The sequence below is a fragment of the Leptonychotes weddellii genome, chromosome 7 (assembly GCF_054177405.1).
Source record: "Leptonychotes weddellii isolate Sample4059 chromosome 7, ASM5417740v2, whole genome shotgun sequence".
Taxonomy (NCBI): domain Eukaryota; kingdom Metazoa; phylum Chordata; class Mammalia; order Carnivora; family Phocidae; genus Leptonychotes; species Leptonychotes weddellii.
The window spans coordinates 26,629,210-26,645,935 of NC_138375.1; the positions used below are offsets into that span (position 1 = coordinate 26,629,210).

At 34.6% G+C, this 16,726-nt stretch overlaps 1 protein-coding gene across 4 annotated transcripts in view; it reads left to right on the forward strand.

Annotated features, from left to right (window-relative positions):
- The window catches only part of NIPBL (NIPBL cohesin loading factor), a 200,867-nt gene extending 186,366 nt beyond the window's left edge, over nt 1–14,501 (forward strand). For 2 of the 4 annotated variants that reach the window (XM_006730414.2, XM_081826015.1), the window contains 9 exons: nt 346–519; nt 925–1,115; nt 3,498–3,605; nt 4,100–4,300; nt 7,409–7,555; nt 9,303–9,577; nt 10,813–10,987; nt 12,756–12,944; nt 13,507–14,501. In XM_006730414.2, coding sequence (XP_006730477.1) covers nt 346–519; nt 925–1,115; nt 3,498–3,605; nt 4,100–4,300; nt 7,409–7,555; nt 9,303–9,577; nt 10,813–10,987; nt 12,756–12,944; nt 13,507–13,872 — 1,826 coding nt within the window. In that variant the 3' untranslated portion in view covers nt 13,873–14,501. Of the gene's footprint in view, nt 1–345; nt 520–924; nt 1,116–3,497; nt 3,606–4,099; nt 4,301–7,408; nt 7,556–9,302; nt 9,578–10,812; nt 10,988–12,755; nt 12,986–13,506 lie in introns of all 4 variants that reach the window. The other 2 variants (XM_031024927.2, XM_081826014.1) reach the window with 2 other exon arrangements.
- Nucleotides 14,502–16,726: the final 2,225 nt, after the last annotated feature.

Genomic DNA, 16,726 nt, shown 5'->3' on the forward strand with positions numbered 1-16,726 from the left:
TGACTCACCCAAGGTCACACTACAAGTCAGTGGTGGACCAGGAATAGAACCCAAGACACCTGACTCCTAATCCACTCCCCTAGCCACTAGGCCCTGCTCCCTCCTCAAGGTTTCCTCTTGTGTGAAATTCTCCTTTGAAATGCAATTTCTTGTTTTTAATTCATGGGGAAAGAAGTACCTGCTCTTATACTTCTCTGGGTAAGGCCACTAGCATATATATTCTTCCAGTCATTTTAAGTTTTAATTTTTGAAATAAGGAGCTCTTTACATAATTTATCAACATTTTCATTAAGTATTATATGTAATTTTAATATGAATATGTCAAATATTTTTTTCTCTCTTTAGGATTTGCCTTTATTCAGCATCCAAGTCTAATGTTTGAGCAAGAGGTAAAAAATCTATATAATAACATTTTATCTGATAAGAACTCTTCAGTAAATTTAAAAATACAAGTGTTAAAAAACCTCCAGACCTACCTACAAGAAGAGGATACAAGGATGCAACAAGCAGATAGAGACTGTAAGTAAAAATTTATTTTTAAATTTCACAGTGTGGCTACAGTTAGGATACTGTCTGTTTTTTAATTCAGACACCTGAATTTCTTTATCTATTATATGAAGAAATTCTGTTAAAGAAGAGTCCTTAAGTCCATAGCTAGGCTTTAGGGTATTTATAAACTCCCTAAAATAGTTTTTAAAATTTAATGTATGTGCAGACATTAACATTTTGCAGGAGGATAGAAATTATAGTTTTCCTCAGGTTCTCAAAGGTGCCTCTGACAGAGACATACACACAAGAAAGATGAAGAGCCAGCCATTGAGCCAAAGCACTAGCTACAGTTTTTGTGCTTTTGGCTGTGGCCTAATTGGGTGTATTTCATAAAGTTAATATACACATTCTTAATATGTTTACTTCCTTTTATAGGGAAGAAAGTTGCAAAACAGGAAGATCTAAAAGAAATGGGTGATGTATCCTCAGGGATGAGTAGTTCCATCATGCAGCTTTACCTCAAACAGGTGCTCGAAGCATTTTTTCACACCCAATCAAGTGTACGCCACTTTGCCCTGAATGTCATTGCATTGACCCTAAACCAAGGTCTCATTCATCCAGTTCAGGTAAGTATGTTTTACTAAAAGAGCCAAATTTGTTATCATTTGATGACATTGTGATTAGAGAATAGTAGTTCTTTATTCAACTTGTTAAGTTTTTTGTCCTAAATGCTTAAGAATCCCTCTCCTAGGTTGTCATTACTGTAAAATACCCATCTACTCAAAATTTTGTCTCTTGAATAAATTTCCAGTTAATATTGGTAGAATATGAACTTGTAATCAATTCTCTAAGTAGGGATGATTTGTTTTAATCCATATTGACTATTCTCCCCTAAGAACCAATAGCCTGTAATGTCAAGAGAGTTAACTGGGGTTAAGAGTATTGTGTAACTGTTAAGCAGGGTGAATTTTAGTCCATAGAAAAGTAAATTATATTATCTAAGTTCAGTTCCTTCATCTGTAAATTGGAGGTAACATCAACTACCTAATACCTCAAAACATTGGTATGAGGACTAACTGACATAATAAAGACATATCAGTGTTACTAAGGATTGGCAACTAATGCTGATGTAGTAGTGTATACACCACCCATCTGACATGTTCAGGAGAGTACCATAGGCTACAGAAGGGAATTTATTAAATAACCAAAAGCCTATATCCTTTAAAAAAATTTTTTGGCTATTTGTTATAGCACTTTTCCTAAAATATGCTATAAGTGAATATGCTATGTTCTTCCCTATGTCCTGAAATAAAACATACTAATGAATATTTAGCTGGTTCATGACTCAGGGTCATCATCATCAAGATCACATAATAAAATGTACAATAGTATGTTGAGACTCTTGAATTTTTGAGATACTTAGGACTCTTTGCTGGTATTCTGAATGACCTTAGTTGGTTATGCTTTTTATTATTATACGTGCTTTTTTAAACTTCAGTTTTAAATTTCACACTTACGAAAATATTGCAAGAGTGTACAGCAAACTCCCCTATATTCTCTGCACCTGTATTCATTCAGTATTTGCTAACATTTTGCTACATTTACTTTATCTCTCTCGCCATACACACACTTCTTTCTGAATCATTTGATAGTAATTTTGAGATATCACAATAATTCTTTACCTCTGAACACTTCAGCATATATATATTTTCTAAGAACAAGGACAGTCTCTTACAAAACCATAACGCAGTGATCAGATTCAGGAGATATAACATGGATGCAATCTTACCTAATATACAGTCCATTTTCAGATTTTGCCAGTTGAGCCAGTAATATTCTTTTATTTTTTAAAGGTTTTATTTTGGGCGCCTGGGTGGCTCAGTTGGTTGAGCGACTGCCTTTGGCTCAGGTCATGATCCTGGAGTCCCGGGATCGAGTCCCGTACTGGGCTCCCTGCTCAGCGGGGAGTCTGCATCTCCCTCTCCCGCTCCCCCCTCTTGTGCTCTCTCTCTCTCTCACTCTCTCTCTCAAATAAATAAATAAAATCTTTAAAAAAAATAAAATAAACGTTTTATTTTTTATGTATTTGAGAGAGAGAATGGAAATCAGGGCAGGAGCAGAGGGGAAGGGAGAAGGAGAGGGAAAGAATCTTAAGCAGACTCATCACTGAGCATGGACCTCATGCAGGGCTCGATCTCATGACCCTCAGATCATGACCTGAGCTGAAACCAAAAGTCAGATGCCTAACCGACTGAGCCACCCAGGTGCCCCAAGCCAGTAATATTCTTTATGGACTTTCTCCCCCGATTCAGGATTTAATCCATGATCATCCTTTTCAGAAAAGTTAGTGCTGTGCTTTTATTTATTCATTTTTAAGCTGTTTTTTGTTTGTTCTTTTCAGGTCTCACCACTCGTTCAGATTCTTTTAACATAGTATTGGTGTTTCTTGACTTCAGAAATCCAGTGGATATTGCTATTAACAAAATACTAGCTGTCAGACTGTCTGATCATTAAAGCCCTATATAAAATTAGTATTGTGGAAGAATTTATATTTTCCTAGTTTTGAATATGGAAGACAAATTACTTTGTGTTCTGTGTTATCTTTACATAGCAAATTCAGTCAAGCTTGAAAAATTATTGGATTATATATTTGTACTATATGTCATAATCTTAAATGGATAATCTTAGTGTAGGAGCTCTTTATGTTTAAAGAACCTTTACTTCACACTGAAATTGTTTCAGTTTCACCACATCAGTATTTTTGCTGATGCTTCATTGCTTTTTTTTTTTTTTGCTTTAAGATAATTTAATCTAAGGGAAGATCAGTCATTTTTAAAAGAACACTAAGACATGACATTTATAGGAAGGCCTATAAAGCTAAATATATATATCACAGGTATACAGTGAGTTTTAACATATGTCATGATCATATAGAGCTTTTACTGCTGTGATGTCTTATAAATCTTTTATTTATTTATACTAAAAGAATACCTTTATTTTTATTTTAGTGTGTACCGTATTTAATTGCCATGGGAACAGACCCGGAACCAGCTATGAGGAACAAGGCTGATCAACAGCTTGTGGAAATAGACAAAAAATATGCTGGATTCATTCATGTATGTGTTTTTAAATTGTATAACCTAAATTTAAACGTCTTTCTTTGGTATACCATTTCCTTGATAAATGTCCCGCCCATATTCATATTAGAATAAAATATTTTGCTTAGTATTTACTTCTAAACATGCAACTAAGTTTGTCACCCAAGGTGTTTGTTTAAGATTAACTCTTAAGATTGAGCTAGAGGTGACAGTCCAGCAAGCATGCTGGACTAAAAATAAGGATGCATGGGTTCTAGTCCCTACTGTGTGAGCTTGGCAGTAATGGCTCTTTTGGTTCTTGATATTTTCTTACACAAAACGAGGAGGTTGCAATAGATGATCTCTGATACTCCTTCCAGCATTTGTGTTCTGTGATTTTATTATTTTAAATAAGAAAACCAAACAGAAAACCAAACAGTGGAGTTAGCTTCTGACTGTAATGCTCAAAGTGTATTTTTAATTTGACTATTAACTAATTTCCATGTCAAAAATGAGGCTTTTATTGATTTCAGATGAAAGCAGTGGCTGGTATGAAGATGTCTTACCAGGTACAACAGGCAATCAACACATGCCTAAAAGATCCTGTAAGGGGTTTCAGACAAGATGAGTCCTCTAGTGCTTTGTGTTCACACCTTTACTCCATGATCCGTGGAAACCGCCAACACAGACGGGCCTTTCTGATTTCTTTACTCAACCTCTTTGATGACACAGCTGTAAGTATAAAAAAATTATTATTTTAAGAAAATAAATGTTCTATCAGTTTTATGCCTAAAGTAGTCATCATTTTGAAAATATTACCATTTTAGTAAATAATAGTGACTATATTAAATACGTGTTTCTTTACATCTTCTATAGTAATTATAAGGTATATAGTCAAATTTGGAGGGGAAATTTGCATGAGTATAAATACAGTGAGGGATAAAATGTAATTGTGTCTCCATACTGAGTGTCTTATAAACTTTGATAACAGTTCTTTTAAGCATAATTTTAAATGCTCTATCACTAAACTCTCACTTTGGGGAGGATAGATTACTTCAATAAATAAGGTGAAATTTCACTTATTTCTGTCACACTCAAGTATTGTTAGAATAACTGTTGCAGGTTTTTGGCTGCTGAGATCCTTATTTATTCAGCTTGACTTCCTTAATGAAGAGCCCACTTTTGTGTAATTACAATTTTGATCCTTTGGGTTATTGCACAAGTTGCATTGGCCAGGTCCATAAGCCAAGAAAATAGAAAGTCCTGTTCTTTAAGCTTACCTGTTAGTGTATTCATTCATTTTACATAAATATTTATTCAGCACCTGCCATGTGCGGTAATCATTGTGCTAAGAGATGAAGATAAAATAGTAGGTAGGACAGATGTAGTATCTGCCCACATAGAGCTTACCAGTGTGTACAGTGTGTGTGTAAAGTTGTGAAAAGAACAAAAGGGTTTTTTTTATTTTAATCACCTAAAAGTTGACTTTGTTATTATCCCAAAACTAGAATTTTTTTCAATAAAACAAAATTTAAATTGCCAGAATGTAGATACTTTACTAGACCTCTTTTTAAGTGCTACATGAAATTCTTTGATATGTGATCTAGCAAATAAATATTACAAGCATATATTTCAGAAATACTTGGAATATAATTTAATCATCATCATCACCACCACCATCATCATATCATCATCAGTATTAAGTTTTCATTGTGTCTAGGGCATCATGCTAGGAGTAGAAATGGTATGATATAGTAGTCTTGCCCTCACTGATCTTACCTCCGTCCAATTGTGGTGACAGGACACAATATAAAGGAAGTAAAATATAGTTAAGGTTAGCATATTCTGCGAGCCAGGTGGTTTGTACTGTAGATACTGCTCTAGTCCTTACCTCGTCTCCTGAGCTTCATTCCTGTGTGGTTTCATTGCCCTTCTGTCTGTCCTTAGCTCAGTGTTCTGTCACCCCAGCATGCACAATGCTAAGCTGGTAATTCAGCTGTCATAATGGAATGCTGTCTCCTGGCTATTTCCAACAAAGGATGTCAGAGGAGGAACGAATCACTGAAGGCCTGGGAGATTAGATAAGATTAGATGAAATAGATCTACTGCTTAAGCCAGGGGTAAAAACATAATAAAGGTACAAAGATAAGAATGTGTGGGAAATAACGAATAGATTGTTAGACTGGAGCAGAAAGGTCATAATGAGGCATGGTTTATGGAGGATCTTGTAGACAGTGAGAAACCAAAAAAAGCATTTGAATAAAGTGATGAAGACAGGTGCCAAAGCATTTTAGGAACATGGATTTTTTAGCATTGTGTTCACACTGGAGGTAACAAGGTATTGATCTATTATGATGACAGTAGGAAAGGAAAGAAGTGTTGTGAAGAAGTAATAAATGAGGCTGTGTGAGAATCATCAGAGGATAACTGGAATACTTTTGTCCTGAGCACCTGAGAAAATAATAGGATTGTTGAAAAGGAGTTGAGAAGGACATAGAAAGAGGAATAGTCAAAGAGGTAGGAAGAGAAAACTAAGGAAGAAGAAAATTTCAAGAAGGAAAGGGTGGAGAATAAGATATTTTAAAAAAAAAAGAAATGGGGCGAGATTAGATGGCAGCCCTCAAGCAGTGAGGGACACAAGCTTGATTGTGATTGAAGAGTGGTGAGGAAGACATGGGAGGAGCAGCTCTAGAGTATTCTTTTAAGAAATTTGATTTTTGAAAGGAAAGAGCAATATAGGACTTTTTTATGACCAAAGTTGAAGAATTTCAGAGTTTTAAAAAGGTTTATTCAGAGTAGTCCTGAACGTTTTCAGTTTTAGGAGAAAAAAAATATATATATATAAATTAGTGTTAAAACTAATAGACAAGGTGGAGTTCTGTGTCTGCATTTCCCCAACTTTAACACGTAAGTGTTGATACATATTTAAAAATAAAAAATAGAGTGGTAGCAAGTTTATTGCATCTGTCCTATGGGATTTTGTTGTTGCTGATGCCGCTGTTGGGTTTTGCATTGTTTGCATGGCAGGATAGGGGTAGGTGAGATGGCAGGAGGCGGGGGGAGTGTGTTTGATTGCTATATTTTCTCTTTCCTTTTTTTTTTTTTTCCCTAAGCTGTGTTTTAAAGGAATTTAAATATTAATGTGCCTTTATGTTTATATTCATTCTGTATGATCATGAAATACTGAAAGCCTCTGCTACTTCTTTTTATAGCAACTAGTAGTAACCATAACTTTTGCCTTAAATTTTGCCTTTGTGAAACTATGGTATGGCCCTATCAGAATGACTGATACTCTGAGTTATGAATATGTAGGAAACGGACAAATGTTTTTTGAATACATGAACTTTGATTTTTTTTAACCCACATGTTAGTACTATGATTACCGCTTATTTTTGAGGGCAGAATAGTAACTGTGTGTAACTGATCTCCATATGGGTTAAACTCTTAGAAGCACAATGACAAATCATTATGAATTCATATGTATACTTTCTGATGTGGTATGGATTTATCATAAAGATTCCATATACTCTATAAGAAAACTTCAGGGAATCCCACTTGGGTGCACTGAAAAATTTCACCTCTTCCCTTCCTGAGGTCCATGGTATAAGTCATTATGAAATCTCTTAAAATGGGTGTAAGATTATTTTATAAAATCCATTTCTGTTCCCCCTCATCCCTTTTTCTTACCTCCCTCCCCTGCTCTCTCCCTCCCTCCTCTACCCTTCTCGTTCTGAAACATTAACTGAGGTGAAAGTGCCCTCTAATATTTTTTCTAAAAAGGCTTTTTGGATGGATTTCTAGATTATCCACTAAACATATGTACCTTTTTTTAAAATTTACAGAAAACAGAAGTGAATATGCTCTTGTATATAGCAGACAATCTAGCCTGTTTTCCATACCAGACACAGGAAGAGCCGTTGTTTATAATGCATCATATAGACATTACACTCTCAGTTTCTGGTAGTAACCTACTGCAGTCATTCAAGGAGGTAAGTTACACACATTACTATTCTTAATGCATCTGTCAGAGTGCAGGCATGCTTTTCTCACTGTTTTGTTTCCATTGTTCTTTTTTTTTTTTTTTCTTTTCACAGGTAAAGTCTTTCTAAATGAATTTGTTAAAATCTGGGCAGTGTTTGAATTGGGGAGAAGTGGGTTGCCATTTCATTTCTATTAAGAAAGACCTAAAACCATTCCATTCCAGATCATTTAAGTGGAAATATATACACACATATATATATTTATATATGGATTGTTCTTTTGATAAGCCATCCCACTTCTTTTTTTCTCTTACTTTAAGCACTGATCTTAAGTGTTTGGTGTCCATTCATATATTCATTTAAACCCCATTTTAAAGCATCTTGCTATTCTATAAATCTGGTAATACTGTAGATCACAGTAGTATACTTGAAGAGATATAAATAGCTTACTTATAAGGAAAAACAAAATGTATAATACTATTGATTTCCTTATCCCTGAGCACCAGCATCATAATGGAACTGGCATATTGTGTGCCCAAAATCTTTACCGAGTTTATTACAAACCTTATGTCTTTTCTCTTAACGGTTTTTAGGAGGAAGTGTAATTGATTTCATTTGTAATAGCACCTGGTAGAGCACTTGAACACCTAGTAGGCACTCAGTAAATTATTTAAAAATTAATTGGAATATTTTTATGTGCCTGATGATACAGGTAGAGCTCATTTTACAAAATTGTTGTGCTCAGAGCTCCCCCTGACCACACTAGGAAATCAGGGAGATTATTATAACACCCAAGGGTTGGAATTATAGAGGCAACTAAACCCTTGTTGCTTGAAATGTGCACCACGACCCAGCAGCACTGGCCTCACTTGAGGTCTTGTTAGAACTACAGAACCCCAGGTCCCACCCTAGACCTGCTGAAACAGTGTCTATTTTTTTAACAGAATCCCTAGGTGCCCCTTAAAGTTTGAGAAGTTAATAATTTCCCAGAAACTTGAGTCATCATGTTATCTTATTTTACTTCACTTACTGTTGTGGATATATTTGTAAATGTTTCTCCAGTTTTATTTCTTCTTTAACAGTAATAATTGCTTTGTAATCTGGTCTTTTCCCTCTTTTAAATCCAGCTGACTTCCTTTTTAAGAGCTAACAGTTTCATAAAGTACCAAGAAAAAAAAAAAAAACCCACAGAATTTAACTAATTCAAGAAAGGTTGCATATTCTCTTGTTGAAAAGTTCTTAAAAGGGAGAGTTTGATAGAAGTTGCTGTGTTCAAGCCTATTCTCTTCAGTTAAATTATATTTAGCACTGGTTTTTTCTTTTTTTAAATAATCTCTGTGCCCAATGTGGGACTCAAACTCATGACCCTGAGATCAAGAGTCACATGCTCTACTGACTGAGCCATCCAGGTGCTTAAATTAAGCGCCCTTACTTAAATTATAATTACTGTCTTTTCTCTGTAGTGATTTACCTAGGTACCAAATTGATACTTTTATAACTAATTTATCTTTCATTTCTATCCGATAACAAAACTGTTTCCTTTTGATATTTGAGAAGGGCTTTTGGGGAGGGGGCATCAGAGCAATGGATTACATATGATTTTGTTTAGTCTTGGAACCTGATTGTTTATGGAAAGTCAGAAGGTTTCAATATATAAAATATTAATTTAGAGATGCTTTTTGAAGCTTGTAAATAGAGCATAATTATTTATTAGTGGTATTTTGTTACTATTTTTCCCTTTTTTTCCCCCCCCCAGTCAATGGTAAAAGACAAAAGGAAAGAGAGAAAATCATCACCTAGTAAGGAAAATGAGTCAAGTGAGAGTGAAGAAGAAGTTTCCAGGCCTCGGAAGTCACGAAAACGTGTAGATTCAGATTCAGATTCAGATTCAGAAGATGATATAAATTCAGTGATGAAATGTTTGCCAGAGAATTCAGCTCCTTTAATTGAATTTGCAAATGTCTCCCAGGGTATTTTATTGCTTCTGATGTTAAAACAGCATTTGAAGAATCTCTGTGGATTTTCTGATAGGTAAGGTTACATAAGCAGTGAGAGAAAAAACTTTACCCTGTTCAAATTATAAAGAAATATGAAACCCAGTTTTGATTGCATGTTTACTTTCATATTAAAAATGTCCCTTTTAAAGAAGGAGTTTGTTCCTTTTTGCTGCTATATAGTATTTTGTTGTGTAACATACCACAATTTGTTTGCTGTTTTTTATTTGAGAGGAAAAACATTCCCTAGTTGCATTATAAGTGAAAGGACTTAACTTTGTTGATTTCCTTAAATAGATCTTATGAGAGAATTAGGCTAATCTTAAAATAGATTGCAAATTTAAGTTTTTAAAGAGCTGTGAATAAAGAATAGATTCAGACCAACTAGGCTGAGCTCCAATAAAACCCAAATGGTCTTTAATGTGCTCTATAAAATAGGAAAGTGCTGATTGTTATGAATACCCTATAATTTTACCCATGACTGGTCACTATAGGTATCTTTTTTCTGCCTGTACCCATGAAACTTTGGTCATTTTTCATATTCATGAAAACCTTACAGTAGGAATCACAAAGTCAAATGTTCTTAGGGGACAGATCATGAAAAAGAGTAAAGTAGATTTGGTAGAAATTCACTGGCAAACTGGAAAGAGAATGTTTTATTTAAAGGTCTCAAGTATTACTCAGACGTTCATCAGTTTGTCACCATGGAAGAGGGTGAGCATGATGTGGCCAGGAGCTTCCACTTTTTCAAGAGAAGCTAGATAATCCAGGTTTTTATGAGAAATATCTTGATGTTAAATGTTGGCAACTAGTTCAAAACAATGTAAAACCCTGTAAGGTCTTGGAGTGGTGCTAGGGAGTTGAGAAGATTTTAAAGCCAGAGTTCTTAATAATATGAAACAGGTTTGTAAACATTCTGGCTGCTGTGTAGACGATGAACAGTTGGAGGGCAGTAAAGTGGAGGTAAAGCAGTATTTATTTTGAAACTGTTCTGCAGTCATAAACATGGTATTCAAAAAAGACATGAGAAATTACTTGCATTTAAATAATGCCTCTATTCAAGACAAATACTGATGGAAACAAGAGGATATTCTTTTTAATCTTTTCCTTTATGTCTTTACTTCCCTTTTTAAATATTTTTGTATAGAAGTTCACTGGTTGAAATCTGTGTGACAAAAATTTTAATTATTAGTAAATGACGTTAACTACAATCACTTAAATATAAATGCCTGAAAAAATTTTAAAGTTCATGACTTTGTTTTCCCAAAACAGTAAAATTCAGAAATACTCTCCATCTGAATCTGCGAAAGTATATGATAAAGCGATAAACCGAAAAACAGGAGTTCATTTTCATCCCAAACAAACACTGGACTTCCTGCGGAGTGATATGGCTAATTCCAAAATCACTGAAGATGTGAAGAGGAGTATAGTAAAACAGTATCTAGATGTGAGTAGTAAAACCAAAATACATTTCCTTCTAATAATACTTTTTTGGAAAGTAAATTCTTTGGGGGGAGATGGCTCTCTCCCTTACATGGAAGCTTCATGAACTATCAGGATTATTTTTCTCTGTGTGGTTTTAATGAGTTACTTGAAGCTTGCCTTTCCCATTTCACCCCCTTGCATCATATTTTGTCTTAGAAAATGCCAGCCCACCACTCATGTTATTTTAGTGAGAATGAGCGTTTGTAGGCAAGTTTCAGGGAAAAGCCATGCCCACATATGTATTTCTTTTTTAATTCAGTAGATTACACGGTTTATAGTTCATAAAAGCAAAAATCAGGAAAAGTCATCCTCCTGCCCTCCTCAGCCATTCTGTTGCTCTCCTTCCTGGCAACCAGTATTACTGCTTTTTCATGGGTTCTTACAGAAGTGTATACAGGTTTATATACTTGTATATATCTTATATATATTCTCAGTTAACAAGTATGTGGAGTGTGTATGTATAAAATGAGCTTTTTAAATGTCTTTAAGAATAGGCAAATTTCATAGAGACAGAAAATGGAATAGAGGTTACCAGGAGCTTGGGGGGGGCGGGGAAGGAATGGGGGAGCTGTTGTTTTAATAGATACAGAATGAGTTTCTGTTTGAGATGATAAAGCTTTGGAAATGATGATGATGATTACACAACACTGTGAATATACTTAATTGCAATGAATTGAACACTTTAAAATCATTAGAATGGTAAGTTTTATGTATATTTTACCACAGGAAAGTTTTATGTTTGAAAACATGGAGGGGTGGGGTTTGAGATTGTCCCTAAAAATAAAAATAATTTTTTATTTTAATCTACTTAAAGCAACTAGCTGAACATAACTAATAATATTTTTGACCAAGAATGAAACCTACACAGGGGCACCTGGGTGGCTCGGTCAGTTAAGTGTCTGACTCTCAGTTACCACTCAGGTCATGATCTCCCTATCAGGAGATAGAGCCCCACTTTGGCATTCTGCTCCCTGCTCAGCAGGGAATCTGCTTCCCCTCTTCCCTCTTTTCCCTCTCCCCCATCCCCTGCTCACGCACTCTCTTTCCCTCCTCCCTCACTCTCTCCCTTGCTCTCTAAAAATAATTTTTTTTAAATAATGAAACCTACACGTTTTTCATATTATTCATTGACTGCAAACCTTATACTCTAAAGCTGAAAATTATTTTAGTTCTCTTTTTAAATTCTTTAACATCCTTTTCTTCCTCTTGTATCTTCCTTTACCCCCTTGGCAGAGGGCAAAGGGGATAGAGAACTTGAAAGATGCCTATCAGTAATTAATTATTAATCATCTGGTTACTTGATGACTTGGACCAGGGTCAGCAAACTCCATCTTATGGGCCAAATCTGGCCCCTGCTGCCTGTTTTTTATTTTTTTTTATTCTTTTCCCCACTGCCAATTTAAATAAAGTTTTATTGAAACAGCCATGCCAATTTATTTATGTATTGTCTCTAGCTGCTTTCACACTACTATGGTAGAGTTATGTAGTTATGACAGAGACCATATGGCCTGCAAAGCCAAAAATATTTACTATCTTGCTCTTTATAGAAAAGATTTGCCAGGCCCTGTCTTGGACAATAGCAAAAATCTATTTAGCTTCTAAACTAGTACCCACACGCAACTGCTGCCTAGAAGACATTTAGGAAAAAAATTAAACAGGAAACATTTAGGGATTTAACAGGCTTCTTTAAGATTATTTACTTAACTCTAATTCATATCTAATTTTTGTAGTTCAAACTTCTCATGGAACATCTGGACCCTGATGAAGAGGAGGAAGAAGGGGAGGTGTCAGCTAGTACAAATGCTCGGAACAAAGCAATTACCTCGCTGCTTGGAGGAGGCAGCCCTAAAAATAATGCAGCAGCAGAGACAGAAGATGATGAAAGTGATGGGGAGGATAGAGGAGGAGGCACTTCAGGGGTGAGGCGGAGGAGGAGTCAACGTATTTCGCAGCGTATTACGTAAAATGATTTTTATGTGCTTATATATGTCAGTCTATTAAATGTACACCAAGTAATGTAATACTTATGAGAGAAAACATTTTGTAGATAGAGATTCTCTACTTAACCATTTATACATCCTTTTGTAGAAAGTTTAACATAAAAGACAATAAAAAAGAAAAAAAACAGAAATGAGACTTATCCAGCATAAAGGGTTATTAATTTTTCTTTGGATTGTATTAATGTGTGTTATCCTTTTTTATTGTGGCTAAGTTTTATGTAGCTTTATGGTTCATATGTATATATAATTTTATATATCAATAAGAGTAAAGACACGGGTACAAATTAAGAGTTATATGGTTTTACAAGTATATGTTAACCCCTTGGCGCTGGCGGTCACGGTGCGTCTCATTGCCGGCAATGGAAGTGTGCTGGGAAATCCCAACTCCCGGCGTCAAGGGATTAAAAGCAATAAAAACAAAAATTTCACTAAAATTCTTTTGTGTAACACTTCGTCTTTTTCCCCCCCCCCAATGTTTTAGTCATTGAGAAGGTCAAAACGAAATTCAGACTCTACGGAGTTGGCAGCACAGATGAATGAAAGTGTTGACGTCATGGATGTCATCGCTATTTGCTGTCCAAAGTACAAAGATCGACCACAAATTGCAAGAGTAGTACAGAAAACCAGCAGTGGCTTCAGTGTTCAGTGGATGGCAGGCTCCTACAGTGGCTCCTGGACTGAGGCTAAGCGCCGTGATGGCCGCAAACTGGTGCCTTGGGTAGACACTATTAAAGAGTCAGACATTATTTACAAAAAAATTGCTCTAACGAGTGCTAATAAGCTGACTAATAAAGTTGTTCAGACTTTACGATCCCTGTATGCCGCCAAGGATGGGACTTCCAGCTAATGAATTTGTACATGCAGCCAAATTTACAGGAATTTTTTTAAAAGGCAGAAAAACTTGAAATATCAACATTCTGGCAAAAAAAAACAAAAAAAAATCAGTTTTATGAAGAGTAAGAATGGAACCTGGGATGCAGGAACGAGAGAAGGAAATGTTGGGCAAACATTTTTGTGGGAGCTCCCTTCGCTGTTGTGCAGCAGAAACAGATTCTCAGTTCATTTCTACTCCCACTGTATTATAGTTTAACAAAAATTGTTTATATCTTGGAAAAAAAAACTTTCTGTTTAAAAAATAAACAAGTGAATGTTGGAAATTAGTCTGTTAATGTTCTTAATAAAGTGTTCTTGGAGTTTAACCTAGCAGCGGATGGCTTTCTTTAGCTTAGCCCAGTTTCCAGGGAAGCATTGTTTTTTCCAGGCTGTAAAATGGCAGAATCTCCTGGATATATAATTTATTCTGTTGAAAAAAAAAAAAAAAAAAGCATGCAGTATCTATGACCTATCTGCAGAAGGAGTTTTTGTAAATGTAGATTTTGATGTATTAGGTCACCCTGAAAACAATACAAGAAAAGGGATCCCCAGGCAATCTGGTGGAGCGAATACTGCAATAAATTTTTTTACTTCTCTTTGTTACTTGTCTGTTTCCATTTGAATTTCTTATTGTAAAGATCTGTTTAAATCCATTTATATTATTTTGCAGTCTTTTATGTAAAATTTATTATATCACTGGTTTTCAAAGCAAAACATAAAATATTGTTTATACAGTTTGTATAGGCTGACTTCTGAGTAATTGGTATCTATTATTTTCATTCCCATAAGAGGGTGTAAACAATTAACTCCAGGGTTTTATTGTATCCTGCAATATTTAGTATTAACTATATATGATTTAGCACTGTGCCAAACACATTTTCAAGAGTACATTTTGATATAAAAAGAAACTATAGTTTATTCCTTGTATGCTTCAATTTCTTTCTAGTGATGTTACGATGGTAATATTTATTTTTAAACCTCGGGAAAAGCTGACATTCATGCTATTTTGGGAAACTAGCATTTCTCTTAGTTAAAATTATGCCGTGTGTTATTTTAGAGATAGAGTTGAGTATGACACTTCGTAATTACATTACATTTTTCACAAGTTATTTTTTAATGCGGAAAAAGGAGTAATTTTACTAGTTGAGATGTTTATTCGTTTTCTATTCTAAACATTTTATACCTCTTTGGGGAGCGGTTATTTGTTACTACAAATGGGGAGAGTTGGGTATTTAATCATTTGATCTGCATAGTTGATGCTCAGAAATAGTAATGCCTAAAATGACAGGGGAGAAGGTCTGTTTCAAATTTAAGTCTTTAAACAATGTGTACTTATTTTTAAGGTCGTTTTTAAAAGTTGACCTCTTTAGAATGTTAAGTTTTATGAAATTGGCCAATAAATGAAAATACTCAATTTGTGAGGAAGAGTGACATTGCCACAAAATACCTTTTTGTGAACACCTATTAAACCACAATGAAAATAACTTTTCAGGATCTATTTCCTATGTGGAATTCTTTCAGAACATTTTCTTGAAGGAAATGTTTTCCAACTCTTCTTCCTCTGCTTAGTTGCCTGTTTCCACTTCCTTTTTACTGTGAACTCTGTAGAACAAAACTAGATTGGGTTTCCCCCCCTTGGAGTATGTTTAGTCAGCAAAGGACTTGAGGTAGCTTATGAAAACAACGGTGATTTATCAAAAAGAGTAAAATAATAATTAGAAAAAAATATAAGAATATAAAGTGTAGCCTGTAGAATACTAAAGAATAAAGATGTAGTTTTAAAAAAAAAAAAAATTTTGAATGCTCTGAGCCTGACATCAATCATGCGTGCTATTATTTAATTCTTAGGAAAACTCTGCTAATTAAATATGTTATCCCCATTTTGTAGATAAGGAAAACTGAGTCAGCTATTTCCTTATAAATATATAATAGGGATTTAAATTTGAAGTTGAAATAATTGTCTCACTATTCTAAGCTTAATTGAACATCAAGCATTAAAGGAAATGATCCTTACTGAAAGTAAACCAGTTCCTAAAGGATACTTAGTGTGTATGTATATATTTGGGGATCCTATTTAGATTGTGCTTTAGGGGGTAGGTACACAGTAGTTAAGGCTTCCATTGCCTCATGAATTGCTGTGTTTAGGAATTTCCCATATATTCTAAGCTCCAGTATTTTAGCTATTAATATAAACCAAGTGTTGGTATAACTTACAAGCCTTAACCCTTAAAATATACAAACCAAAGTTTTCAAAAAGTAGATTTCTCAGATACGAATTTTTTTAGGTCTTAACAGCAAAATAAGTTAAGACCTTGACAGTCAAATCTACAAAACCAAACTTTCCAAATACGTTAAGGACTTGCAAAGTTTAATCTTTATAGTTTGTTGATACTGTAATATGCCAAATCATATTTTATTGACTTGTATTGAAAAGAAGAGATGTTATATTTGATTTAAAAAAAATGCCAAGTACCTCTTCACTTTAATATATTAAAATTTTTTATTTATTTAAATCATTTTTTACTATTTTGACAAAGAATGGGTAATTTTAAAAAATCCATACCAAAATACATATGCAGAAAACAATTCCGTAATCTCTAGTAGAAGAAATTCTGAACTTTTAAAAAATAATAATATGTAGCTTACTTTGTTGATCTGTTGAATATTTGAATTGTTAGCAGGTAACTGAAGCACACAGGCAATTATTGACGACTGTAGTCTGTCCATGAAGACAGGTAAGTCCAGCTTTTCTGTCCAATGTAGATTTCATGAGCAGTGAGCAAAGTTGTCATAGTCATTTAGAAAGTGAACTTGACCAGGAGGGTGTA